The following is a 26481-nucleotide window of genomic DNA, read 5'->3' as shown; positions in this document are numbered from 1 at the left end:
GAGCCAGTCCTCTGACTTCTGTCTCTCAGACTCTTCTTTATTCTAAGCCAGTCTTCCGACAGTGTGCTCATCTGTTACCTTAATTCTCCCTCTCTGCACCCTCAGACACTTTTGTCATCACTTGATCTGCCTTTACTTTTCGTCATCTGTTGCTTTTTTCTTTCTTTGTCTGTGTCCCTCCCTCCCTCCATGTCTGGTACACACTGTCTGTATTTCGAATGCGCTTGTCATCTTTTTTTTGGACTTGGGAAACCAAATCATCCCCTTTTTTCACACCATCCCTCCTTTCTTCTCTCTAAGCTCTCCCACTTCAAATAATTCAAAACCTGCTATACATCTTACTCAGCTCCCGCATCGAGCCAACTGACTGAACCTGGGTCTGCAGAGAGGGGAAACTATTTGAAAGGACAGTGAGCGAAGCTGCGGCGGTGGCGGCAGACAGGCACTGTCCTGGCATTGAATTGGAAGGAACATTTTGGGAGCCACTTGGAAACGCTGCCGCATTTGTTCTCAAACAGCCACACACAGACACACACATACACGGGCACACTCACACACACTGAGTGGTGGTTTGGAGACAGTGTGGGAGTACATAAGCCTCCGTTTCCCAAAATAACCGCCAGATGAGGGGCAGGGAGGCAGGGCGAGGTTGGTACAGGGAGATATAAATGGATGCTAATTGTATGGCTCCTTCAGATTACACTCAAATCCTGCAGACTTATACACAAACACACACTCTCTGTCAGTGTGTGTGTGTGAAAATGATCCTGCTCATACATGAAAGTGTGTAAGATCAGTTTTTCTCACTCACACACTCTCCACCTCTTATGGATGGTAGTTTTATGGCTCTTAAATGCTACACAGTTCGTACATACATGGCTGGCATACACACACACACACACACACACACGGCACATACAGATTAAAATGGATAATAATTGTATGGTTCTTAAACTGCACCCAAATCCAACCAAAGGGAGAATTCCAATGCATTATTTCTATAATCCCTCCAAAAATAGAGTTCAAAAGAGGCAAGTCATCTTCAAGAGCTGCTCCATTTGTACATCAGTTTATGAAAAGCTGACTGTTCTGACTTTGCTTCGCATGTTTGTCTAAGCTTAGAAACCCACATTAGTTCTATTTGGACGTACTGAATTAGAAGAAGCTGCATGACATCGCCTCGATAAATGTTTCCCACTCAAGTGTCACTTGACTGACTTTGCAACATCGATTAATGTTGTTTCTAATCAAGAGGTGCTTAGTGCATGAGAGGGAGATGGAAAGAGAGAAGAACGACGTAGAGGAGAAGAGGAATAAAGGCAGCTCTGGATATAAATGTTAGATAATTACATGGCTGAGTCTCCTGTCTTGATGTGAGGAAAGTGCAAGAGAGCAAAGTAGAAAAACAATCAGAGGAGGAGATACAGAGCCATACACACTCTATGTACAGTACTGCTTTATTGTAAGGATTTTGTATAAATAATGTGGGACACAGGACAAATTTATAACGTGAACAGTGCTCTGTCAACAGCATTATTTCTGCAGTATCAGCTTCTCGGGAAATAAGAAACACCTTTTCATGTTGACATAGCTTTCATAATGAAGCTTTTAGGGGAATCTGACTGTGACATTATGAAATGTTTTTACATGTTACAAAAGATGTTACTACAGTAATCTCTTGCAATTGCAATGAATCAGGGGTTTTTCCCAAGAAACCACACAACCTGCGACAGGAGACAGGAGATGAAGCAGTGTGACCAAAGAGGAACACAGCTCAGCAAAAGCCACAGCAGCTCAGTTCGTAGTCCTGCTTCCCCACCTGCTGCTCATATGAGGTATGACAATTAACAGCATGGTGGGACGAAGGAAGAGAAGAAAAGAGAAACCAAGAACTTAAGGTTCCTTGATTTCTAACATGTCTGGATGACTATTTCATGTCATGTTTTGTGAAAGACAGTATAATCTGTGTGTGTTTACACTTGCAGGACTACTGCCTCGGGTCCCACCCTCTTCTAATCAGGCTCAACATCTGCCAAAAGCAAATCTCACTTAACTGTTGCGTAACACAGGTCCTGCCTTTCCTGTCTGTTTACTTTTTATTCACCTTTGCCCTTATTCTTTTATGCTGTCTGCAAATCCCTTCCAATAAAAAAGAACAGAGTCCTTAAGAAAGATCACACTCATTTTATATGAGCAGACAATGAGGAGCCAAACACACACTGTATGTTTGTATATATGCATGTCCATTTGTTTATTCTTCACCTGCGCTTCAAAGGTCCAGAATCATGAATGAAACACAACTTTTAAGGTTACACGGAAGGGAAATCTTTAAAGTACTATTACAATTTAGAGGACAAGTACAATTTAGAGATACTTGTATTTTACTTGAGTATTTCCTTTTTTCTTTTTTCTACTCCACTACACTTAAGGAGTCATATTCATTTGACAGCTAAAGCTAGAAATTAAAAACCCAACTTTTAAAAAGTAGTCTGAATTACTTCCTAACAGCTACAGCATTAACATGCTGCTTATGTGTTCAACAATTAGTAATAATCCTCACTCACGTGGGGCATTCTGCTGTATAAGTACTTCTACGTTTTCTAATTTTTGCATATTTGGTGATACAATCAGTGGTGAACAAAGTATTCAGAACCTTTACTTGAGTAAAAATACAAATACCACACTGTTAAAATACTCCATTACAGAGTGATAGTTCTGCATTGAAAAGATTACTCAAGTAAAAATATGCAAGTATAATCAGGACAATATATTAAATGTATTAAAATTAAAAGTATATTTTTCTGCAGAAAAATGCCCCCTTTAAGTGATATATTATCAAGTATTATATTATTAGATCATTATTGTAGATGGTTAAGCTGTACTTTATCTAGGACTGCAGCAAATGGTTATTTTAACTACAAGTAATAGTTATTATGCTAATGAATGCTAATTAAATTGATTGTTGTGTTTGTCGCATTGTTACATGAAAAATTATTTAATTTTCAAAATACACTCTAATTTCCCTTAATTTTGGTCACTCGACTACATTTCATCTCTACTTGTATACATTTAAGTAGTTTAATTTACAACACAACATAATAATTTGTCATAAGTAACTAGTAACTAAAACTGTCAGATAAATGTACTGGAGTACAAACTGCAATACTTTGCCTCTGAAATATAGTGAAGTAGTATAAAGTAGCATTGAAAGCATTAAAAGATAATACTCAGATAAAGTACTTCAAATTTCTACTTAATTATAGCACTTGAGACAATGTACCTCACATTTCACCCTGCATACGATGATTGTACGTTTACCTAAGTAAGGACATTTACTTTTGATGGAATATTATCAAGTGTGTCTGAACCCCACCACCAATAGAAATGGGTAGATCGAAATACAATTTCCCTGACTTCTGTCGGTCTTAAATCCTGCTGCGCCTCTTCATCGCCCATTACGGTAAGCCGGTAAGACAAACAAAGCCCCAGCCCAGTCCTAGCTCGCAACAGTGACGTCAGCGCGCAGCGGCGGTGCAGTGACGCGCGGCGATTGGGTGAGCGCGGAGCTAAACTGTATTGTACAGTAAAAAGAAGACGCCGATAACAACAACAGCTGCGGCCGCATGAGGCTAACTAAAGACACACTCGAACTTTTCGGGCTCACACTGTAAAGGTTTCGGGTAAGGAAACATATTAATAATCCTTTTTTAATGAACGCTGTCAGCCAAGACAGCCCCGCAGCAGCTGCCGCCCTGTAGGAAGTTTCTTTTGTCCTCTTCAGTCAACAACAACACAACAAGCGAGTCAGTGTGTTGACCGGAGAGGAAGGTGTGCTGTCTGGTTTAATAACAGTGTAACAACAAGTTCTTAATAATATAAAAAAAACGGGTTTATTGTCTAAACAAGTCGGTTATCTAGCGGGTTGTTACAGTGTGAATACCTTTGGACTGGCTAATATCATGGACAGCATAGTGAGACAGATAGCCTGCTGGGTGTGTTAGATAGGGGCAGCATCAGCGATGCAATGGATGATGCCATTTTATGATTCTTGAATAATTAGCTAATGTGCTGTTCGACAGCACAGTTGTCATGTGGCCACTTTTTTGCACGTTGCTCTCTGTGGTAGTTCCTGATCAGAGAGATGTACAGGAACAAATGTTGTTTGGTCATCATTTGTATGAATAACGTGCTTAACGTTTGTTTTCCTACTGTGGTATTAATAACTGTGAAACTCAGTAACATTGACTCGTGCACATCTACTTATGGGCATTTCCTTGTCTATAATAGAGTACAATTTCTTTTGAATCTTCCCTCCCCAGATGTCACAATGGCTGCAAACTTCACTATTTCAGACAGTGAGTCAGAGGCTTCGGAGGAGGTAGAGGAGGGAGAAATGAACCAATCATCAACTGAGCAAGAGCAGCAGATTCCTCAACGCAACACCGTCACCCTCCCTGAGCTCAGACTGCCAGGTAGGAAACCTCAAAGGATTATGAGTTGAGCAGGACTACATGTACTTTTCTGCCTGTTAATGTGAGCATTCACATTCATCAGAACGGTCCCCATCTTCTTGATTTTTCCCACTTTTTTTATCCTGCCATTCCTTGGCTTTGCCTCCTAGGCCTCATTTTTCACAAATTCTAATTCTGGCTTTTCTCACATTTTACTGTGATGTGCTTTGGGACAGTACAATGAGGCTCCATTGTTATTTGAAAGGTAAACTAAACTAATTTGCATTTTGAACCTGCGCAGTTTGACATTTTTGAATGCATTCAAATGAGGAGTGGTGATAATTGAAATCCCAGGAATTCTTCTATTCCCTGTTTTATTTCCCCATTGCCCTGTTTAATGGTGCTTTATGTTGACCTAATCTTAACCCTTTTTACCTTTCTCTCCCCTGACGTAGTGCCCGGTCGAATCAGGCTGAACTCAGAGTCCCACGCTTCCACTGCCTCCAGAGACGAGGGGCTCCAGGTAAGGGGGGAAGAGGAAGCCGGGACGCCCACCGAGGGAGCTCCATTCCGGGGACGGTCCAAGTCAGCTCCCCCTGCGTTGTGGGCAGCTAAGAAATACGGACAGAAGCTCCGAAGGATGAGCGATGAGTTTGACAGCCTGCTAGACAAAGGGGTGAGAATGAGGGGTCAGTGGGGCAGGTTTTGTCACAATGTTTTGCTAGAATGACTTAATCCAATAGAGAAAACGGGAACAAAAACTACTACTTTAAGCCATAGTCTTATTTTTAATGTAACACTATGCCTATATTTTGTGCAGGAGATGAGGAGGGTGAAGAGCGCTACAACGACCAGACAGATGCACCACTCTAAAAGCTGGTGGAGCTACCTCTTTAGTCACCAGGAGACAGAAGGTGAAAACAACCACCACGAAAACCACACTCACCGCACTGAGTAGGCACTGACAGAGGGATCCATGGAAATGAGAAGAATGCAGCAGGGAAGCCAAAAGAAAACAACAGTTATGAGAACAATGACACCTGCTCTAAAAGTAGGAACGGAAGAAAGGTTGGTTTGATCAAAAAGAGAGATGAGATCTAAATGCAAAGGCACGGCTAAGTGGGACAAGCAGTAAATAGCACTGAGGTCCAAGCTTCTAGTCATGTCACTGTTACACATCATTAGTAAATGCATTTATATACATTTTTTTTTTTTGTATTTTTGTTGGTTGTGATGTAAACAGCACTGTTGGGCAGCTCACTGTGAAATGGTAAAAATTGAGACTAGCATGAGGACAGACTTTTGGCTACCTGAACCATTTCAGTTGTCTCTCACATCAACACTATGCAATATACTGTAGATGGAGAGATAAATGTATTGAAACAAATCACCTGACCGTTTGAGGCCACCTTGAATGCTGTTAGAATCTCCTTCCTTCCTCATTTTCTTGAGGAATCACAGATGTCAGCATGTTACTAATGCTTGTTTTGCTCCAAATGTTTGTGCGTGAATTGCGCAAGCTCATGGAGATCACTGTATCGCGTGCCAAAATAATCTTCAGGCAACAGAAGAGAGAGTATAAAAAAAGGAAGGATTTTTTTCAAGTATTCAAGTTGGGGTCTTTATCCAGTTTCCTGTTCTGCTACCTGCAAGCCAGTACCACTTAAACCACTGTACTCGACTATCATTAACTGCTTTATATCAAATTTATCAAAAGAACAATCTTGAACAACGACAATCTCTGTTGATGCAGAAATAATATCTTTTGTACAACTTCAGGGTTAGATTATATCCGAAGAAAATGACATTAAACAGACATATAAAAAAAAGCACAAACCAATATCAATCTATCTTTTTAAAGCCTTGGTTGAGCAAAAAATAAAACAGACTTTGTAATTTTTATGTGTAAATATTTTGTTGATATTCTATTAAATGGCATTGGATGGGGGCTATAAGCAACATGGTTTAGCCAGAATTTAATTTTACGAGTTCCTATTTTACAAGGTTACCATGCTATATAATAAGTCTGGCCAACCTAGCAATAGGCAGTGTACAATCCATGGCTGTTGTGATAAATGTTATGTGCATATTTAAAGATGTGGGTGGGGATGGACTAACTGCTGTACAAGGAGCCAACACACTAGCCTTTGGCCCCATTTCCTCAGCACCCAGTGCATACAGGTGATGGATTTAAGAGTCCAGTCCCATTTAAACACAGGTGTAAACTTCTGAAAGGGATTCAACTTGATTTTTCCTTGTTCAGGGAAATCAGTTTCCAATCCTGTCGAGTTTATATACGCGTTTGTTTAAATGTGGTTTTCACTCTGATCTGCACTGAGGTGTGAAGAGAATGGGATCTTAATCTATCAAGCCGTAGGTCTAGGGGTGCTGATCTAATGTTAAGATTAGCTATTTATGTGTTATATTCAGGATTTTGAAAATTGCTTGGCACATACTATACACAATATGACCTTTATGGACATTATTATTGTTCCCAATAATCATTAAAAACCAAGATCAGCACTTCCTGCACAGCTTGGTAAATATGATATGGCTATTTGTGATTTGTTTATCAATGTGATTATTGAAAATGGTAATAGGTTTGTTCTACTTGTGTCTTATTCTCTTCCTCTCGACTTGTCCAGTTGAGTTGTGAAGTGCTTGGGTGTGCAGGTCGAGGGTTGCGTTTGTATTGTCTTTATACTAAACTTTATCCCGTCTTTTTTATAGCTTTTCCTAAACTTGGTTAAGTACAATTTTCAATAAGAATTCCAGATGATCTGAATGATACCAATCTTTTTCTAACATTTATCCAAGTCTACAATGTGTTTTGTAACATATGATGAATTTTGGCAACCCTTTAAAATGAATTAGTATCTGGTATAAAGCTCCTAAGACAATTCAGTTAAACTATGATATACAAAAGAGTGACTCCACTGTTTTAAGATACAAGATATCAGCAGGGAAATCAGGAATGAGTGTTTAGGTAATTGTGCTGTCATGACAAATAGTGCTTTACATTTTAACATGTCACTCCTAGTAGATGAACCCTTACTTTGACACAAGTAGCAAAGAGCCAGCTGGCAGAGAATATGCGCATGGTGTTGTGAGCTTGGGATCAGATATGAATGCTTTACTCTCTCTTGAAAATAAAGTTCAGCTGGAATTTAAAAATATGATTATGAACTGCCTTGAACACGCTGTAACCTGTGATGTGACACCGCATAGCCAGCCTTGTCTGTTTACCCAACTGCCGCCTTAAACTTTCCAGCTCGCTGTCGCAGATTACGCTCAAGAAGAAGCACAATAAATGTGGAGTTGCGTTTCCTGTCACAACTGAGAGAAAAGCGTTGAAATTGCTAAGACAGATTTTATCTTGGAATGCCGTTTAAGTAGAAGTCAGGTGACCAGTAATGGTTTTGACTTTTAAACATTTGTGACAGTGAACACTCCCCAGAGGAAAAAACCTGCCTGGGCACCTGGAGTTCTGCAACCCTCCTTAGTATTACTTGAATCTGGAGATGTGTGTGTGGAGAAAACAGAATTTTAATATTTCCTTTGTTTTTTTTTTGTTCGATTCTTTTTCATTTATTAATGACTTTTGTAAATGTATTTTCTCTACAGCTGTCAAACTTCTGGTATATGCTGTCCTGAATAAAGAATTTTAAGAGTGGTTTTGAAGTGAATCTCTTGTGTAATTATTCAGTGCAGAGGAAGCTTTGAAAAGTTTGTTCATTGCGAAATTGTGGTACTTCATGAGCAATTCAAATGGAAGTCATGGAAATACTTTGTAAGTCGTGTTATTAAACAGCATGAGGCAACAGATTATAAAGAACAAAAACTAGTCTTAAAATGACAGCACACTGACAGATTTGTCAAGAACAGAAAGATATTATTTGGTCATTAGAAAACAAATCTATAAATACTGCCTGAAGGGTTCTCATATGGGGCACAATAAACAAGGCAACTTATTGGCCAGTGTTCAAGATGTTAATTGAACTCACATAAGAGTGCATACATTAACCCAGAAAAACTTAATTAACTCCAATTTCCCACGTCCTCTGCAGTGGTTTCCTACCACTGCATTACTGCCAGTCAGAGCTGAAGAACAGCAGCAGTAAAAACACACCATGTACGACAACTAGTGGTCTATCAAGCCACCTCTGAAGGATCCCAGCAGTACTTGTGTCCACAGTCCAAAGCTGACAGTCTGTCCATGTCTGCGTCACTCAGCGTGAAGTCAAAAAGCCTGATGTTCTCCTTTATTCTTTCTGGATTCGAGGACTTGGGGAGGACCGGGACACCCTGCTGCACCGCCCAGCGCAACAGCACCTGGAGGTGAACAAAGGACTTAAATGTTGTCTGTGTGTTTGTGCAAAGATTTTTCATTCAGTCATGAATCTATGTGCTTTGTACACGTGTTTACCTGTGCGGGGGTGCGCTCACAGTTCTTCGCTACCTCCGTAACCGTGGGATCAGTGACCAGCTCTCCTCTCCCTAATGATGAGTAGGCTTGGAAACACACTCCATACTCCTCACACACACTCCTCAGCTCTGTTTGGCATAGCCTTGGGTGAAACTCTACCTGAGGAATAAAACACACACACACACCCTCTGCATTGGCTTGAGTATAAAAAATACTTTTTTTTTTTTTTTTGCATTTGTGTACAATTTTATATATCAATTTACTCTTCTGCATTATACCTGTAGCACTGCAGGTGGTATTTTGCAGCTCTGTATCAGTTCTCTCATGTGTGCTAGTGTGTAGTTGGACACTCCTATGGCCTTTAGCTTCCCCTGGGCATGCAGCTCCTCCAGTGTGGCCCAACTCTGAGCTCGGTTGCCTGGGATCAAATATTAATTACAGCCTCAAGTACGACTGCATTGTAGAGGAGGAATGTGAGAAGGCAGCTTGAACCTTATCTCTAAATTAGTGGAACATTTATTTTTAAAACACCCAATACACCAAACCAAAAGGAAAACACTTTACCCGGGTTGTGCTGATCAGCCACTACCAGACCCTGTGTGCCAGGCCAGTGGATCAGGTAGAGGTCAATGTAGTCCAAGTCCAGCTGTGACAGGCTGTGGAGGGCTCCTTCCATGGCTTTCTCACCCTGATCCTTTGGGCCCAGCTTACTGAGTTAAGGAGAGAAAGTGAGACTGTTAAGGGGAAGAATTTGCATTTGCATTGCGCCACTAAGAGTTAAATATGAGCTTCAGCACCTCCATGTGGTCTGAGAAAAAAAATCATGTGATGTGTGTATGATCTCCATGCCCTCAAAGGCATGCATTGTACATTTACTCAGCTACAACAGTCAGAAAAAGAAAACATTTTCAGCACATAACAATGTTGTGAAAGAGGAAATTTAGTGTCACATCTCAAAACAAATATTCCATCAACAAGATTCTGCTTTGTGTACTGTAATGCCACAAAGCTTGGTTATTTACTGACAATCTGTGATCTTTTGGAAGGCATATAATCCCATGAGCATCACCTCGTTATGAATACATCTTCTCTGGTCAAGCCATATTTGGGCAGGAGCTCCCTCAGGGCTCGACCCAAGTCAGCTTCATTCCTGTAGACGGCTGCACTGTCAAAGGCACGGTAACCAGCAGCCAGAGCGGCATCCACGGCCCGGCAGACATCCTCAGGACCCCACAACTTGTACATACCCAAACCCAGAATAGGCATCTGAGCCCCCGTATTTAGGAGGACAGAGGGGATGGAGGAAGGTGAGGAGGACATCTGGTCTGAAAGCCTATTTTCTTTGAGCACTGTTTGGATGTTTTAGTCTACCCAGCACTGTTAAAGAGGGAGAGAAAGCTCAGTTGTTAAAAGTACAAACAGTATTACAGTGATGCAGTGTTTTTGGGATGACAACAAATGAAAGTTACACCACAAATATTTGCATTACACACAAATATTTTTACAATCTGCAGTGGTGGGACGTTGGAATGTCACCATGTAGCACAATCATGCTTACAACAATGCATTAGGACGTCCCAATATAGCTTTAAATGCAAACAATGCAGAGTTAGAACAGAATAACGTCACAATATGAAGTACAACGTTCAATGTTAGAATGTAACGTCACAATGAAGAAAAACATTTACAATGACCCTACAGTGATGCAGTAGAAGAATATTCCATTATGAGTACAATATTGCAGTGATGGAACGTTGTAACGTCACAATGTAGCATAAACATAAATATTAGAACATTTACACGTCAAAATATATGACAGCCAACAGTGATGCAATGAATTTTGGAATGTGACAGCTGTGAATTATGACGACGGGAACATCACAGTTACACGTGGAGACGACATTCAATATGGATGTTTTCATTAAGTATTAAGACTTGTCTCACCTTTTGGGTCCTTTGAGATGAATTCTTTAAGGAGAAGTGCAGAAGCTGCTTTAATGTGCAACGACCTGTCGCCACACACACATAAATAACATTTTTAATAAGAGGATGAGTAAAAAATAAAAAATAAACGTAATCTGATCTACTCCCCACTAATTTATCTACAAACTTTAACAGTTGTGTAACGATGAATGTTTGCAACTACTGGTTCCTGCCACACGTGGTCAGCTGACGGTCACGTGACAGTTTGGGCGGTTTTCGCCGTCACCATAGTGACACCTGCTTTGACGCCGTTGATTGGAAGAAAATCTGGCTAATCAAAGAAGCCCAAGCGACCGGAAGGCGGGATTTCACCCTGTCTAGCGAATGTGCGAGGAGAGTCAAGCGTTTGATTGACACGGGTTTAACTGTTGACGTCCTGGTGTAGAGGGTGAGGTTTGCCTTTTAGTGAACGTAGCAAATTCAGCATCGCCGTTTTCTGTAGACATTACGGTAATTATGAAAGCGAAAGGCACTAGAGCGAGCGAGCGAGCGAGAGGGAGGGAGAGAGTGAACGCTTTACTGTAACTCTGACAGTTGCTATATAAAGAGTAAAGGTTCAGATTATCTCACTAGTTAGCAAGACTAATTTAACGGTTTGCTTAGTAAAGTCGACATGTATGCTAACATGTATTCTTGCCTTCTTAACCAATTCACCACTGCACCAAGTGATTAATTACTTTATTTTCTGATTTTCTTGATCAACCCTTTAGGTCAGCCATGACATTGCAGCCCTTCTCCTTCCCTTTCCCTGAAACTCGATTCTTTAAAGCTGGTAGTTTCATCTACAAGTTCAAGGTCAGAGGAGGCAGCAGCTACAGGCAAGATGAATAGTTCATTACATCACACCTCACAGCTCCTTACTTGTACTTAAAATCCACTCTTCCTTTCCCCATTGTTCTCTCTTCCGGGGAGAGCAAGAAGTATAATATCAGAGCACGAGACAACCACTGACAAATGAAACTAGATCCATACAGTCTTTATTTTCCCGCAGGAAATTTGTTGTCTTGGCCCGTATCATTGCAACATAAGCATATGGGTAACCACACCACACTAGCACACTAGCAACTTGGACTTCATTCTCTTCTAACATTTTCTTCTTGAAAGCAGAGTAGAACAGCATGAGCTCAAAATCCATGAGCCAAACGTATACTGCAGCAGAAAGATTACTGATCAGTGTTGCATCCACTCACTGGTTCCTTCCATACCTCCCTTCCCTTTACTCCTCAAGATTCAGTGCTAAAGCGATGCAAAATGGTCTTCAGTCTCAAAAGCAGCTGAAGTACTGATCTTTTTTCTCCTTTTTAACTCCATTCTTTTAGCACTACTGCCTGATGTGTGTTACCTAACTTTGTCTTGACATTTTGTTTAATCCGCATAAAAGAGCATCTAAGACCCTACAGGATCTGTCTGCCTTTAGGGAAAACAACCTAGAATAAGAGTCCTGATTGATCCATGAACGCCTTCAAGCTGTTCAGAAGAAGAAGATTCCTTTTATCGTACTATCTAATGTTTCTGACACCCAAGGCTCAGCAGCATTCCAGCGTTATCTACTTACTGTTTGATATTTGTGCTCCACAGTCACAGCCTTTTAATGCATGTGCTGCAGCAGCAAAAGGCATCCACTGATGGATACAATGCCTAACACTGTATCAGCATTTGATTTAAAAAAAAAAAAAAAAAAAAAAAAAAAAGGTTTCCAAAACTGGAGACTGCCACTACAATATAATGTGTTTAATATTTTTCATCAGTGGAGAGGAGGTGATGGGAGGAAATAGCTTCAATCAGGAAATGGAGGTAATTCTGAATACTGCTCCCCTGCTTAGTCACTCTGTCAGCATTCACATTTGTTGTGTTGACCCACTGTCATTCACACTATTTTTTCAGCAAATTAATTGTCTATTTTCACAGTAAATTGGTTCACTCTGACCTCTCATTATTAATAATGCTTGTTCCCTCTTTATTTCCCTCTCCTTAACTCTTTTTCTTCCTCTTCTGTGTTTTCAGGACATCATCAGAACTGTTCTGGGCAACCTGGACAGTCTCCAGCCCTTCTCTAGTGCCCACTTCAACATCTTCCCTTGTATCCCTCACTGTAACTTCACCAGTTTATTCATCCATCAGTGTATTTATTCACCTGTCAGCTTTCTATGTATCCCACTGTTTATCCTATATACCATACCTATATTATGAATCTCCCTACCACACTTTGAGCCTCCATTTCTGTTATACATGTAAGTGTGTCACCAGTTTTCACACTACCTCATACATCACACGTAAAGTTACTGTATTTTGTTAACCATAGCTACCAGATAAGAAGCGGTGGGAGGGATTATCTAAGGTGATGTGCAAACACTGCAAGAAGAAGCTGAGAGCCTACCCTTTTATTCTCGTTCTCTACCTGGAGAAAAACACACAGAACGGTGAGAAAAAACACACAATTTATGCAGCAACTGCGATGACACACAGTATCAGAGCATTACATTTTATCAGTACCACATCACATCGCTTACCCACTCATTATTGCACTCATTGTCTGAGTCAACAAACAGGAACAGACATTGTGGACACAGGCATGAGTGATAACTAACACATACTGTAAAAATGAAGGTTACAAATTGAAATATTAAATCTATGAACACTGACAAAGCCATACACTATATAAGAGCCTAATTGGTTCCTTATCTCTTTGTCTTCAAGAGGAGAGGAAGTGTGGATATAGGCTGTGGAATAGTGGCTTTATACAGGTTATTCATACGCATAGATTCAGACTGTTTACCTGAGCATGTACATACAGGGGTAAGGTGTGTCGCTTCATGTAAAAAGAATGGCCAAGCATAATTAGCCTGGTAGAAGCTGTAGCCTGTGTGATATAGAACAGATTCTCACATTAACTGTATTTTTACATCTCATTTCAGGAAAACAAGCAAAGGAGAAGCTGAGTCCAGTGAGTTTTTGTTCTGTTACATTGAACAGTGAGGATACAGATTGTACAGACTGCAAGATTGTTTAGCTTCTACAAAACTCTTTTGTCTGATATAATACTGTATGTCCCCAGTGTTACTGAGAGTCCACTGTGTCTTGATACCTTGTCAGGCAGGCTGCAGTGTGTGTTGTTCTTGTATTGTATTGCATCATACCGTATACAGCTGTATACAGTATGTCCCCTTTTATACACTAGGACTCAAGAAATGACCATGGTGTGTGTTTTTAGGAGAAAGAGATAGTGCAGCACTTGTCTGTTGCTGAGCCCCAGTTCAAGCGCTGTAGGAGAGATTCACCACTAGAGGAGGCCATACTAAAGGACTTAATCAAGGACATGGAGGCTGACAGTAACATTTCTATGGTGGGGTGAGTAATCTCTCTACTACTACTATGTAACATTGACTCTGTTTTTGTCTCATTTAACTTTCACAAAACATTTTGTGGTTCTTATAATACTCAATGGAACCACAATGAAAGAAACAAATGTACTGTGCAACTTTAAATCGAACTAAATCCTCCTGTGACAGCTTTTTATATTTCACCAGAATAATTGTAGTTTCAAGGCTGTGCAGTGTGGCAGTGTTCTCACATTTGCTCTAAAAACATCCACCCTGTGCTAATACTCCAGGTTTGAATTGACATTGTGATTGTATTAGCAAGTGTGTATCTCTTAAAATGCTTGTGCTAGTTAATAAACCAATCTCTCTAGTAGTACTGAGTAATGTGCCAATTTATACCATCAGATGATACAAATTTGTTCCATACTGTATGGTGTTGTAGCTATTTGTTTTATATCTCTTGATGTGTCAGGATAATGCAGGCACTATTGCAAATCACAGAGCAGGACTGCTTAATGACAATATTGGATTTTTGTGTGATTTTTAAATTAAAAACTTTAACAACAGACGTTCCCATCTGACTATTTTGTCAATTACTGCCTTGATTTTCCTGAAAATGTATAATTGCATTATATATATTGATGCTGCAACATGAAATTACATGTACCATGCAACAAGTGTAAGACTCAGATAAATGTAGGCAGCTGCCTTTGCCCATTTTCTTCTTCAGTGTGAACAGCAGGTATTGTTGTTAGGGTGCTGATGTGTTGATGAGTTGATGTGCCACTTAAAGTGATGAGAGAAAATAGAGGAAGCTCATACACGTTCATACACACACACACATACACACCTGTATACACATTGCGTAGAGATGAAAATAAGTGTTCTTGTCCATAAAATCACTAAGACATCCATTCTGACAACCAACCTGATTCAAACACACTCACGCTCCAGTGATTCCTGCAGTTATGAAACAGACAAGAGGCAAACGGGCGCCACCTCAATCATTCTGACAGTCAGATCAGTGGGGCGAAAATTATTATTTAAAATGCACACACACACTCACAGGCCCACACTCACACACAAACAAGGCCTTTCCCTTAACTTAGTTTGTATTTTACTTGTGTAAACAGAATTGTCTCCCTTTCTGAACACTTGAGGAACACACACTCAAATGCACAAACTGAGTAAACATCCCGAAAAAAGCAGGGCCCCGAGCATCATTATCAGTTCACAGGAAATCAGGTTTCATTGAGCAATTCTCAGTGAATTACATTCACCACATTGACCACCACATTAACATGTCATTACAACAGTGCCACACATAAACACCCAGCAGCACAAGTTCAGAAACCACATATAGTGTGCACACTGTACAAACACAACTACTGTACATGTTCTTTCAATATGTGAAGCATACATACACACACACTCATACACACACACTGTCAGCATGATGTGTTCCTTCTATTCTCAGAAGCTGCCCACATACTGCTTCATCACTGATGGTGTTTGTCTGTCTCTGTGTGTGTGTGTGTGTGTGTGTGTGTGTGTGTGTGTGTGTGTGTGTGTGTGTGTGAGTGAGTGAGTGTCTCCATGATGCCCCGGAGAGACAGATGGTTTGTTTTTGTGTTAAACCTGCTGGAAAAATAGGAACAGAAAAAAATGAGTTACAAAGAACAAGTAAGGACGTAGAACAAAAAGAGACAGCTTTTTGTCCTGCAACACTTTCTCTGTTCTGCTGTCTTTTCAGAGTTGTTTGCTGTGCAGTTTGTAACTGAATTGCATTATTTTAAATACATTTCTGTTTTATTGACTGAGATTTGAAAAGCTGCCAGTTGGTGGGGTAGAAATGGAAGGGCCCTCTCCCTCTCCATCTCACAGTTGGTGGTTTGCCACTCCATTAGTTTTAGGGTTGTCTCTGAGGATTATAGTCTGAATTTTCATGTCTCTCTGCAGCTGTAGCTCAGACATGGGCGATGTGGTTCGGTCAGTTTTGATTATACACAGCAGTTGATGAGCTTTGACTCCTAAACATTTTGGGTGTTTTGTTGGAAGGATGAGCTGTCACCCTGTTCTTATTTTATTTATGCCCCAACTCATGTAAGCGCTTGTGTTTTAAGCAATCTTTAGTTGTAAAAGCACAGTTGAGTCTATTGTATAAATAAACTAGATTTATTCACAAAGTCTAATGGTAGAAACTAAAAATGCTGAGCATCCTCCTCTCTTTCTTTCCCATGTTCCTACTTACTTCTAATGGAGCAACTTTGTCCATTTCATGTGGTATTCACATCAAAGACTGGTCCAATCAGACTTGTCTAAGAGTCTGGATGAATAGGATTTTATGTAGGTTATTGTAGGTTACATAGGTGCTCCGATGATCATATAAACATAACACATGGTAACAGGAGTCTATTTTTGAGGAAGGTTGCTAAAATATACACATTTTCATGTAGTGTGTGATGTGGCAACCATTACTAAACCACACTTAGATAACATAAGTGATTGTTCTGTTATGTCATGTCTAACTTTCATTAGGCTGTGCAAGGACAATGCACATGCAGAGGGAGAGGTCAAAGACGATCCAGGACATGCTGACAAGGTGATTCACTTCATTTATTCATTCAGTTCCTGCTTTTACTCATAACATTTAACTGGTTAACTGATTTGTCAGTTTCTTCAGTGTCAAATGAAGAAGTCAGTCATAGTTCAAATTAATTGAATCCAACAATTCATCTTCCAGTTTCAATCTTATAACACCCTTTTGTTTCCTCTCTATCACATATACCTACACACACACACACACACACACACACACACTTGTAGCATCTCTGGCTTTATTGCAGCCCCAGGCTAGGCGCAGACAGGTAGGATAACAAGTGTGATTAAGGTTAATAATAGCATTACATCAGACAAAGAGTCAGACAGAGAGTGTACATGTACCCACTCTCCTCTTGTCCATGGCCCTTCATCTCATCTGATCCTCTTTTTTTTTTTACACTTGTCCACTCTGACATTTTTTTCCATCTCTTCCTTCTCTAGCTTTGCTTTTTTTCCCCCTCACATTTGTTTCAAGTGGAAAAAATGATTTAAACTAATTATGTCAGCCCATTGAGTTATTTATTTTCTTAAACACTGAGAAGGAAGTGCCAATACAAGTCTACAAAGCTTAAGATTGAATATTGTGGTGAGCACAAGGCGATTTTTTTAGAGCATGTCATTCGTGTACAAACAAGTTAAAGTGAAAAAATAGCACAAATTTTGTTGATTAGTTCCAATTTAAAATGATAACTGAAGAAGAATTTTTATTTACATTTTTATTTACATAATGCACTAATGTTTTTACATGGGTGCTTGACCTGACCAGCTGAAATGACTTTGAGTCTGTTTTCAGCTAACTCTTATGATAACCTGCAAAAGAGTCTTAAATATACATTTGATTCCTACAACCCTAAAGCTCACTGGTCCCAATTAAAAGTTAATGGTTAATAGTTAATGGTTACCTTGTGTAAACCCAAATCCAATACAGAGGAGGACACATTCACTAACATTAGCCTAAACTGATATAGTAGCATCCAAGACTGGTCTTCTATGAAATGGATGTGTCAAATCCAAACATGGCTTTTCCCCAATAAGTCCCACATAATAACACAGTTAGTTAATGATATGCTAACTTCTTTGCCTTGGATGTAAAGTTAGGTTACTACTACAGTTAGTAAGCTAGCTGTCATTTTCATTCCTTTTAATCTTCTCCGACAGAAAGGGACCAAGGGATCTGACGACCCCCAGCTGAAATCAGGTGCCAACACAGGAAGTGGGACTGAAGGTGAAGTGCAGCCTGGGACAGTACAGGACACGGGAGAGGAGGAGGAGGAGGGAGAAAATGCAGACTCAGTCTCTGGGACACCTGTGAGGTCAGGTGTTCTGACTCGACTGGCCAGGTTAGCATGGCGGCACAGTGGGCAGCAAGCAGCTATACTGGTCTTCATCCTGAGTTGCTAGGTTTAGAGCAACCACAGCACCAGCAAATACTATTTCACTTGCTTGCTACAGACAAAAGCAGAAAATTTGACGTAAACAGCAGATAAGTAAATCTGCACACAGCAGGGGGAAGAGCCTGTGGAGGTGATGTCACCTCCTCATCTGTAGATTTGATTGACTTTTACACCCACAGGAGAAACAAGAGCTGATTAGTACTGCAGATCAGCAAGAAAAAAGTTGTCAAAGATTAAATGGATTGGGGAAATCCAGCTAATATGTGCACAGAAATTACAATATTCCTGTGAGATGTCTGTTCAGACAAGCTGAGACACCTGATGTCCTCAGGCAAACAAAGACTGACAAAAGTAACTCCACACTGAAGGGACATGTCAAACAATCTTACAAATGTAGTCTTTTTATGATAATAATGATATACAGTAGCACTTTTATGGAATAAGACCAAGGAGCACAGAGCTGCAGTAATCATAAGCACTTTGTTGACTGCAACAGACTTTTACAGTCTCTCTCTGTGTCTCTCTTTGCAGCCATATCTTCCCTCTCTCCTTGTTCTTCAGAAACTCCTGAGAGCTGTGTCAAAGAGACAGTGGGGTCTTACTGGTTCCAGTAGTGGAGCCTCACTGGGGTTCGTTTGGTTAAACTTCTGCTTTGAGCACAAAAATGTGTTTTGATTTATTTGGAAGCTAAACTTTATAAATGTGTTAGTTTTCTTTTTCCTTAGTCCTCCACTGATTCATTTTTATATTCTTATATGTCAGTGGTGTTTTTTCCATTTGCCTGAGATTTCTGTTCTTGTTCTTTATCATACATGATAGATTATCTATCACAGTGATTTGTTCTACAATATAAACTGTCTCTACAGAGATGAAGAGTCTGTGTTATACCATCTTTTTGATGTAGTTTTTCATTAACATTGGCAAATAAATGTCCTTACTCCTTTGTCTCCTGTTCTCTTCATGGTTGGTCTGGTCTTCATCTACCTGCAGAAAATGTAAAACAGCAGCAGGTCATGCCGAGAATACAAACACTTCCTATATAGAAAAGTGGAAGATTAAGACAAACACAAAATATAGAGCCAAATAAATGCCAATAGAATGAGTCAATGTTCCTCTAAAATCGATGATGATGTCTTTGGTTTTTATAGCACAGTATATTATTACCACAGAATCAGAGATTGATCTTCATTCTGTATCTTCTGTGACTCCATAAATGTGGGTTTTATTTCCCCTGGATCTGCTTACAGGAACATTTTTTCTCTCTAACAGCAGCAACAGTTTCTCATTGTAAAATAGGCTACTTCCATGATCACTGTGTCCTTCTTCTCTCACTATTCCTTCATACTTACAAAAAATTTTCTGTCTTCAATTCTTATATTTCTTGTTTATACTTAACTGGGCCTTTATTAAGCAAACCTTTTTTCATGTCAGCTTGTCAGAACATTTTTGAGCAACAGGAAATGTGCTGACACCAACAGGAAGGCCCATAGTTTTATCAGCTGTCCATTAGTTTGATGATTATTTATGCAAATGCTCTTCACTGATGACTCCTTATTAACATGCATGTTAGACCATTTCTGCACTAGTTGTATACAGTGTAACACAGTGAACCGTGTTTAATGCAGTTTCTGGAATTATTGTGTGAATGTGAATAAGCAGGTCCAGTTAAATTGAAATAGTGACATCTTTGCTCTGTGTGCAGACTGTCATGAGTTTACAAGAACACGTTCCAAGGCTTGTGTGTGTGTGTGTGTGTGTGTGTGTCCTCATAAATGCACACCTTGAGCAGTGAAAATCACCCTGTGGAAACTCCACTTTCCTCCTGTCAATCTAAATTAGCTAAGTATTCTGTGCGTGTATGTGCGTGCATGTGTATGTGTGTGTGTGTGTGTGTGTAGGTGAGTTTGTCTCAGGTCTTATCAACAGACACATTTTAAAGACTTTAAATGCTCACAAATGCAAATATTGACACCTGCTGTTTCTTATCTGTTGCAACTATGCAAAAAGAAAAACATATATAACATGAAACATAACAAAAAATAAAATACTGTGGTTGATTATCTTCCGGAAAAAGACGTATATGTGTGTGTGCCCGTGTGTGTGTGCCTGCATGCACATGTTCATGCATCCATGTGTGTGTTTATATATGGGGGTAAATGGGTCAACTGGACTCAAACATCATCTTAGAAACAGGAAAACTTTGCCTAATCCTCTCCTTACATTGTCACAGAGCCCAAAATAACACACACATAATTTATCTTACACTCACGTCTACTTACACACTTTGACCACACACACAACATCCTGTCAGACATAATGATACACACATAATATTTAAAATAACAGGCACACATGCAATTGTGCCATCCCTAACTTCATCTAAAAAACACATACACACATCGTACACTGCTACACAGAGAGACACATAGTTCATATACTTTCATTCACACACTGACACACACATATATGTACACACACACTGAGATTAAAATAACAGAGCAGAAGTGGAAGCGGACACATTAATGATATTATAGTTATTCAAGACGCCACAGTTTCCACGGCAGCCGAGAACGACGGGGCCACTGAGCGATACAAACATCAGTCACCCCGCTGAGTCACACTGGAGTAATGTGTGTGTGTGTGTGTGTATTTCAACTGCATGAGAGTCTCCAGTTTAACAAAGTTCATTCATGTCTCTCTCCCCTGATGAGATGCTGTTGCCTATCCAGATGTATAGTCTCTCTACCCTTCTCTCTCTCTCTCTCTCTCCAGTTGGCATGGAATCAGAGGAAACACACACTGCGGCTGTCCATGCAACTTACAGTCAACACACTAATAGTTTTGTGTGTTTGTGTGTGTGTAGGTGGGGGGTTTAGGTGATGATGTCACACATTCCGTTTTCCATTGACATAACTAGACTGGGAATGTTTGGGGTAGAGGGGCCATAAGATGATAATTGTGTTTTCCTTAGAAGGTGTGTGTGTGAGAGAGAGAGAGAGTGTGTGTGTGTGTGTGTGTGTGTGTGTGTGTGTGAGTGAGTGAGTGAGTGAACGTGCAGCAATGGAAGCATATCCAGCATCTATCTTGTGTTAACAAACACTGCAACCTGCTCTTAAAATGCTCTGAAATACAACTGTTTTGCTCTAACATCAGCTCCTGCCATGCAAAATGTGTGAATGCATGAGACTTTTAGCAACTTTTAACCATTGTTCTCACTGCAGTGCAGAAAAAAAGCTGAAAGGATGATGTTGCCATTACTCTATTTTTCTTATTATTATCAATGTATCCCATTAAACGACCAAAATCAATCATTTCCCACTTATTCTTAACTGAAGACAATTCAAACAATAAATAAATAAAAACACGGGTCCCAAATATATGGTTTGATTTTTGGGGACTATTTTCAGCTGTGGATTGATACACATTTTAGCTGCTAGAAAACAATGGAGCTCTATGGTGTAAAGAAATAATCTGTATCAACAACAGCTGCAACTACAGACAATATTAATTAGTAAGAGAAATTTATTATATGTTTTCTTATCTTAGTGGAATTTGTTGACAAAAAAAGTCTGTAACTGAAAAACATCTGCCAGAGTAATGAGAATATTCCAGCATTTCCTTCTTGAAGTCAAGTTTCTTGATTCTAGTGCAGTGACTTGCTTTGTTTTTTCCTGTTTCACTGATTTTGTCTGGAAACAGTTTGACATATTCTACAGCACCAGCAGATGTTTGCAATTACTTTTTGACAAAGTTGAGATTTTAGAGGTAAAATATGGAAAGAAAATATTTGTGCCATGAAGACCTGCTGAGTCTGATTTAGGATAGAGGACAAACAAGGAGCTGATGGTGTAGAGAAAAACATCAATTAGCTAAAGATTAAACAAAATGTGAGTTTGAATTATGTACTCTGGTTCACCTTCAACTACTGTTTTATTGATTAGTGAGTTTCTTGATTTCTTGAATCAGCTCTACTGGCAGATTATTAAGCTCTGTTAAAGACAAAGAGTTAAGTCATTTATTTTTATGGCTCAGTGTCATTGAGCTGTAGTGTCTCATTGGGATATCTGGGCCCACAACAGCAGAGATTCCCAACCTAGCCCAAACTCTGTAAGGAGACATGGAAAAACTCATCGAAAAACCAAAAAGTAACCTCAGGAGAGGAACTTTAAATAGAGGACCCCCCCTCCACCCCTCCTCTTCTGATGGCTGGGTAGCCGTTCCAGCAACTACGAAAACCCAGTTTCATGTGGAGACCCACCAGAAGAGAACAAAGGGAACCCATTTTGGGTCTTTGGCAACACTTTTAAAGAGCTAAAACATATGAGGAACAACAGAGACGCTCATCAGCGGTCTGATCTGGCAGCTTGTGACCTTTGTGCCATGTCACTGAGGCTTACAGATACTGCTGCAACAAATAATCTAATTATCAGAATGTCTTTACCCGCTGGAGTTTGGAGAGGGTGGTTGCTAAGCTGACATCCTCTGTTCAAGACAAAGAAGAAGAGAAGCAGAGCCAGGCGTTCCCCAAATATACCCACCATGTGCCACACACACACACACACACACACACTCTCAGAGAGTTGACCCAAACCCACAATATCTTCTGACCCGACCCTGCCCTTCCTCCTGCAGCCACAAATGGAAAACCCAGGCCGACTTTATGTGTGTGTGTGTGTGTGTGTGTGTGTGTGAGGTCTCCCATTCAGTTTAGTTTATTAGTTCACTCGTAGTGTGTATCAACTGGCAGCTGAGGCCTTGAATATTATTTTTTGTGTGACTTTGTGTGCGTACATGTGTGCCTTTGTGCCATGTGTATGTGCGGGAGGTAAAGCCGTGTGTGTTCTTACTGTTGTGGCGGTGCGTTGATGGAAAACCTATCTAGTTTTCCTCTGTGTCACAGCAGCGGTCCCCCTAAAGGTTTAAAACAGAGTGCAAGGATGGGGAGGGTGGAGGGACACAGAGATGTTAACACACTCTAGGAGGAACACAAGACAGAGAGGTTTTAGGCGGTTTTGATATTTCTGGAGAATTTCACGTGTTTTGTTGCACAGGTAGGAAGGAGAGGAGGAGAAAGACAAAGAGGGACCTGTAGAAAAGAAAAAAAAATAGACACAGACACACTCAGCTGTCTAATTGTGGGTGTGTCCAGAGCTATAAGTGCCTTACCTGTGTTACTTATAGCCCTGCATGAGGCTCGGAGGAGACACACTCACACACACCTGTCAGTCAGCACACCTGCCCTGCGCTCGAGAAGTTGCACTCTCCACTCTACGTCTTCAGGTAAGACTCAGCTCTTTTCTTTACACTTGGAATAAACTGAAGTTGAAAATTATGTGATTTGTCTGCTTGATTGCTACTTTCAGCTGTTTTTAACCGGAAACTTTTTGCATATTAAAAAATTGTTCAAATATTGTGAATTTTTGGGGCTAATGCACGTTTTAACCCACTTTTCTTTTCTAGTATTTCACACTTCTTTGCATTTTTAGTAGCTGCACAAAGATAACAGCTTTGTTTCCTGTGTTGATGGTAAAATCTTGCGGTTTGTGGGGAGAGTTTTTAAAGGTTTTTATTTTAAAATTCCTCACAATTCAGCTGACCTATACTTTCATAAAGTACTTTTGTAAAACTAAGCATTATTGTTTGGATTTGTTCATAGAACAAGACAAATTTTCAGCCTCAGGTCTTTTTAGAATGCATGAGTGCAAAAAAGGTTGATTGCACTTTGTAATGATGGTCCAATCTGCATTTATATAACATCAACTTTAAAGTTTTATTGTTTGCATTATATAAGATAAACTGGTCTGCTGCAACTTCCAGGTCAAAACCTGCTCAGACCTGAATCCCTCATACAATTACAGTTAAACTGAAGAGAACAGAGGACAGTTTGAGTTAATGACTATGAAATATTTTCACCTCTCACTTGACAGATATGTTATACTCAGCAATTAAAAGTTTGGACTTGGTTTTGAAGAAACATTTTAGCTTAAAAGATGCATGATTCCAAATCCTGGAGGAGTATTTGTGTAATAAGTTCCTTTTACGCACACTTTTTTAATTATTTTTATAGGCTGCACTGATAACATAATTTGGAAAAGGTGTTTGTGTGTATGGAATATTGTTACAAGCACTTCAAGGAACTTAACTTTTCCAGGGTGGATGTATTCTTTAGGCTGTTTTGGTGGTCCTGAGCGCCGGCCCTCCCACTGTCACTTCCCAAAGTGGGGTGTAGTGTATTACAACCCATTTTCCTCGAAGACAAACCAAACCTTCAGGCGTGGAAACCCCACATAAGAGGAAAAAGCCAGGCATTTCCCCTGCCCTGCTAACTGACATGGGGTTAATGGCCTCATTCGCGCATAGTCTCACACACACACACACACACACACACACTCCTGACCTGTTAATTTGGTCGTACCAGCTGCGTTAATGGCGTCCCCAGGGCTGTTCCACCATCACTGCAGCGGCGATTCCCAACTCTCCTGTTGGATGGGGGAAGCAGAGCTGGAAAGAGCTGCCATTTTAGAGGGCAAGGGTCAGGATCACCAAATTCCCAGGAAAATATGACTTTAGTATTTACACACGTGTTGGAGTGTGAGTGTGTGAGGGGGGCATAGGCACGTGCATCACATGAACACTCAGGATCATGCATGCATGTGTGCACATATACTACATGTTCACACTTATGTGTGGGGAAACACAGACACACCTTTTCTCCATATGAAATCAAGACTGTTATTCGCATATAGTGATATAACGACTATGGGACTGCGATCATGCACACAGCTACGTGTACATTTGTATGAGTCAGTGAAAGCTAAGATTGTGTATATACCTGTGTCAGCAGGTAGCTGTTAAATGAGGCAGGCTGAAAAGGTAAAGACAGCATTGTTTTTATTCACATTAGCTGTTACCCAGCTGAGTGACGCACAGGATGGGAAATCACCTTGGGTAGATAAAGGAGGGGGCTCAGAGCAGCACTTTGATTCGAGAGCAAAGTTCAGCAGCAGATGGCTGAGACTTGAGTGTTTGACAGGGTCACAGCTTCTTTGCTATCCTGAGTTCAGAAGTGAAATTTGTAGCTTTTCTAGAGCTTTACAGTTATGTTGTTCTATTTGCGCCCTCCAGGCTGCCATCCAGATGTCGCTGTGCATGACCTCACACCTGTGCCTGCTGGTCTTACCAGTGATGTCACTGCTGCTGCTCTTCTCTCCCATCAGTTGGAGCTATGATGGCCTCACCCCTGGCTGTCACCTTCACCGTGAGTTACACCTATACAGAACACAGTTGGAAAAATCAGTGTTACCAAATCAGCAGGAGCAACACTGTTTTTCAAGTGTTGCATCCCAAATGCACACACACACACACACACACACACACACAAAACACATACATGAGCTCATCTGTCATCCATTGTTGTTGTTTCCCTCATCGCCAGCCTTCAACGTGACCATCCGCAGCGACCGCCGCAACACGTGTAAAGGCACCCACCTGGTCTATGCCTGCGTGGGCTACTGTGAGTCCAGTGCCTTCCCGTCCAGATATTCTGTACTAGTGGCCTCCAACTTTACCCACAACATCACCTCGGCCTCACGATGCTGCACCATCAGCAAGGACGCCAAGGTGAGGAGTGGAGGGAGGTAACTGGACATGTACTACAGCATTAAGTTTCTATTATTTTTGCTTATTTTGGCAAAACGTGGCTTGTCTTCCCTCAGGTCAAAGTTCGCCTGGACTGCCCTCGCGGTCGTCACCATGACGAAATAGAGATCCTGACAGCAAAGGCATGTCGCTGCGACATGTGCCGCAAGTCCCGCTACTAACACGTCAAGACAGTGTGCTACAGAGCAAATATACACCAGGATAAGAACCAAATCACAGCTTCAGTGATTGAAATGCAAGAGTTTCAGCAATGCACCACTAACTGTCCTTTTTCTATCTATGTCGGCTTGTTTCAAATATTGAAGAAAGCTCGTTTTAACTTATTTGATTGAAAACAAATTGGCCTTCCACCATGTTACATACAAAACCACAGTGTCCTTCACTTGTTTTCTTTAAGAGTGAAAGAAAGGTTGACTGAAAATGATCAAAAGACGGAAAGAAAAGACAGGACTCCCTAAACCACGTAACTGAAATTTTCCTCTAAAGTCAAGTGAAATTTTCTGGATCAATCACACAGGACTTTGATATTGAATTGCAAAATTTACAGTTTTTGTACGAGTACTTTTGTAAGTATGTGTGTGTGTGTGTGTCTGTATGTGCTCGCATGTTTCCTTGTTTGTGTGTGCTTGTGTAAATGTGATGTTTAG

At 40.4% G+C, this 26481-nt stretch overlaps 4 protein-coding genes across 6 annotated transcripts; 3 read left to right on the top strand and 1 right to left on the bottom strand.

Moving 5' to 3' along the window:
• Window positions 1-3518: 3518 nt before the first annotated feature.
• On the top strand, window positions 3519-8132 carry badb (BCL2 associated agonist of cell death b). The gene is made up of 4 exons (XM_018684943.2): window positions 3519-3680; window positions 4320-4472; window positions 4907-5127; window positions 5272-8132. Exons 2-4 carry the CDS (start codon window positions 4328-4330, stop codon window positions 5407-5409), a joined length of 504 nt encoding a protein of 167 aa, XP_018540459.1. The 5' UTR covers window positions 3519-3680; window positions 4320-4327; the 3' UTR covers window positions 5410-8132.
• Window positions 8133-8235: 103 nt separating this feature from the next.
• On the bottom strand, window positions 8236-11025 carry zgc:101765 (uncharacterized protein LOC450036 homolog). Its single transcript, XM_018684936.2, has 6 exons — window positions 10822-11025; window positions 9947-10254; window positions 9442-9587; window positions 9156-9295; window positions 8878-9036; window positions 8236-8783 (listed from the first exon to the last, which is right to left on the bottom strand). The coding sequence occupies exons 2-6, from the start codon at window positions 10195-10197 to the stop codon at window positions 8604-8606; spliced, it is 876 nt and encodes a 291-aa protein (XP_018540452.1). The 5' UTR covers window positions 10198-10254; window positions 10822-11025; the 3' UTR covers window positions 8236-8603.
• Window positions 11026-11097: 72 nt separating this feature from the next.
• Window positions 11098-19120, top strand: LOC108888775 (membrane-anchored junction protein). Of its 3 annotated transcripts, XM_018684942.2 has the most exons (10): window positions 11100-11248; window positions 11571-11678; window positions 12609-12654; window positions 12865-12940; window positions 13170-13280; window positions 13776-13804; window positions 14072-14208; window positions 16719-16782; window positions 17940-18121; window positions 18707-19120. In XM_018684942.2, the coding sequence occupies exons 2-10, from the start codon at window positions 11578-11580 to the stop codon at window positions 18744-18746; spliced, it is 786 nt and encodes a 261-aa protein (XP_018540458.1). In that variant the 5' UTR covers window positions 11100-11248; window positions 11571-11577; the 3' UTR covers window positions 18747-19120. The 3 variants fall into 3 exon arrangements, with proteins under 3 accessions (XP_018540453.1, XP_018540458.1, XP_018540454.1); XM_018684937.2 differs by lacking the exon at window positions 18707-19120 and having other exon boundaries at window positions 11098-11248; window positions 17940-18697; XM_018684938.2 differs by lacking the exon at window positions 18707-19120 and having other exon boundaries at window positions 11248-11310; window positions 17940-18697.
• Window positions 19121-25140: 6020 nt separating this feature from the next.
• On the top strand, window positions 25141-25995 carry gpha2 (glycoprotein hormone subunit alpha 2). Its single transcript, XM_018684944.1, has 3 exons — window positions 25141-25433; window positions 25611-25795; window positions 25891-25995. Exons 1-3 carry the CDS (start codon window positions 25313-25315, stop codon window positions 25993-25995), a joined length of 411 nt encoding a protein of 136 aa, XP_018540460.1. The 5' UTR covers window positions 25141-25312.
• Window positions 25996-26481: the final 486 nt, after the last annotated feature.

The sequence above is a fragment of the Lates calcarifer genome, linkage group LG14 (genome assembly GCF_001640805.2).
Source record: "Lates calcarifer isolate ASB-BC8 linkage group LG14, TLL_Latcal_v3, whole genome shotgun sequence".
In the NCBI taxonomy this organism is placed as follows: Eukaryota; Metazoa; Chordata; class Actinopteri; family Centropomidae; genus Lates; species Lates calcarifer.
Note: the sequence above shows the minus strand (reverse complement) of the source record. Positions and strands in the feature narration are given on the sequence as shown.

Coding starts and splice junctions, on each gene's coding strand:
- badb (XM_018684943.2), top strand. CDS start 4,328: ATGGCTGCAAACTTCACTATTTCAGACAGTGAGTCAGAGGCTTCGGAG. Junction 4,473..4,906: donor CCCTGAGCTCAGACTGCCAG/GTAGGAAACCTC, acceptor CCCCTGACGTAG/TGCCCGGTCGAATCAGGCTG. Junction 5,128..5,271: donor ACAGCCTGCTAGACAAAGGG/GTGAGAATGAGG, acceptor TATTTTGTGCAG/GAGATGAGGAGGGTGAAGAG.
- zgc:101765 (XM_018684936.2), bottom strand. CDS start 10,197: ATGTCCTCCTCACCTTCCTCCATCCCCTCTGTCCTCCTAAATACGGGG. Junction 9,588..9,946: donor GAAGATGTATTCATAACGAG/GTGATGCTCATG, acceptor TCCTTAACTCAG/TAAGCTGGGCCCAAAGGATC. Junction 8,784..8,877: donor GTGAGCGCACCCCCGCACAG/GTAAACACGTGT, acceptor GTTCACCTCCAG/GTGCTGTTGCGCTGGGCGGT.
- LOC108888775 (XM_018684937.2), top strand. CDS start 11,578: ATGACATTGCAGCCCTTCTCCTTCCCTTTCCCTGAAACTCGATTCTTT. Junction 11,679..12,608: donor AGAGGAGGCAGCAGCTACAG/GCAAGATGAATA, acceptor ATTTTTCATCAG/TGGAGAGGAGGTGATGGGAG. Junction 12,941..13,169: donor CCACTTCAACATCTTCCCTT/GTATCCCTCACT, acceptor CATAGCTACCAG/ATAAGAAGCGGTGGGAGGGA.
- gpha2 (XM_018684944.1), top strand. CDS start 25,313: ATGTCGCTGTGCATGACCTCACACCTGTGCCTGCTGGTCTTACCAGTG. Junction 25,434..25,610: donor CCCTGGCTGTCACCTTCACC/GTGAGTTACACC, acceptor CCTCATCGCCAG/CCTTCAACGTGACCATCCGC. Junction 25,796..25,890: donor CCATCAGCAAGGACGCCAAG/GTGAGGAGTGGA, acceptor GTCTTCCCTCAG/GTCAAAGTTCGCCTGGACTG.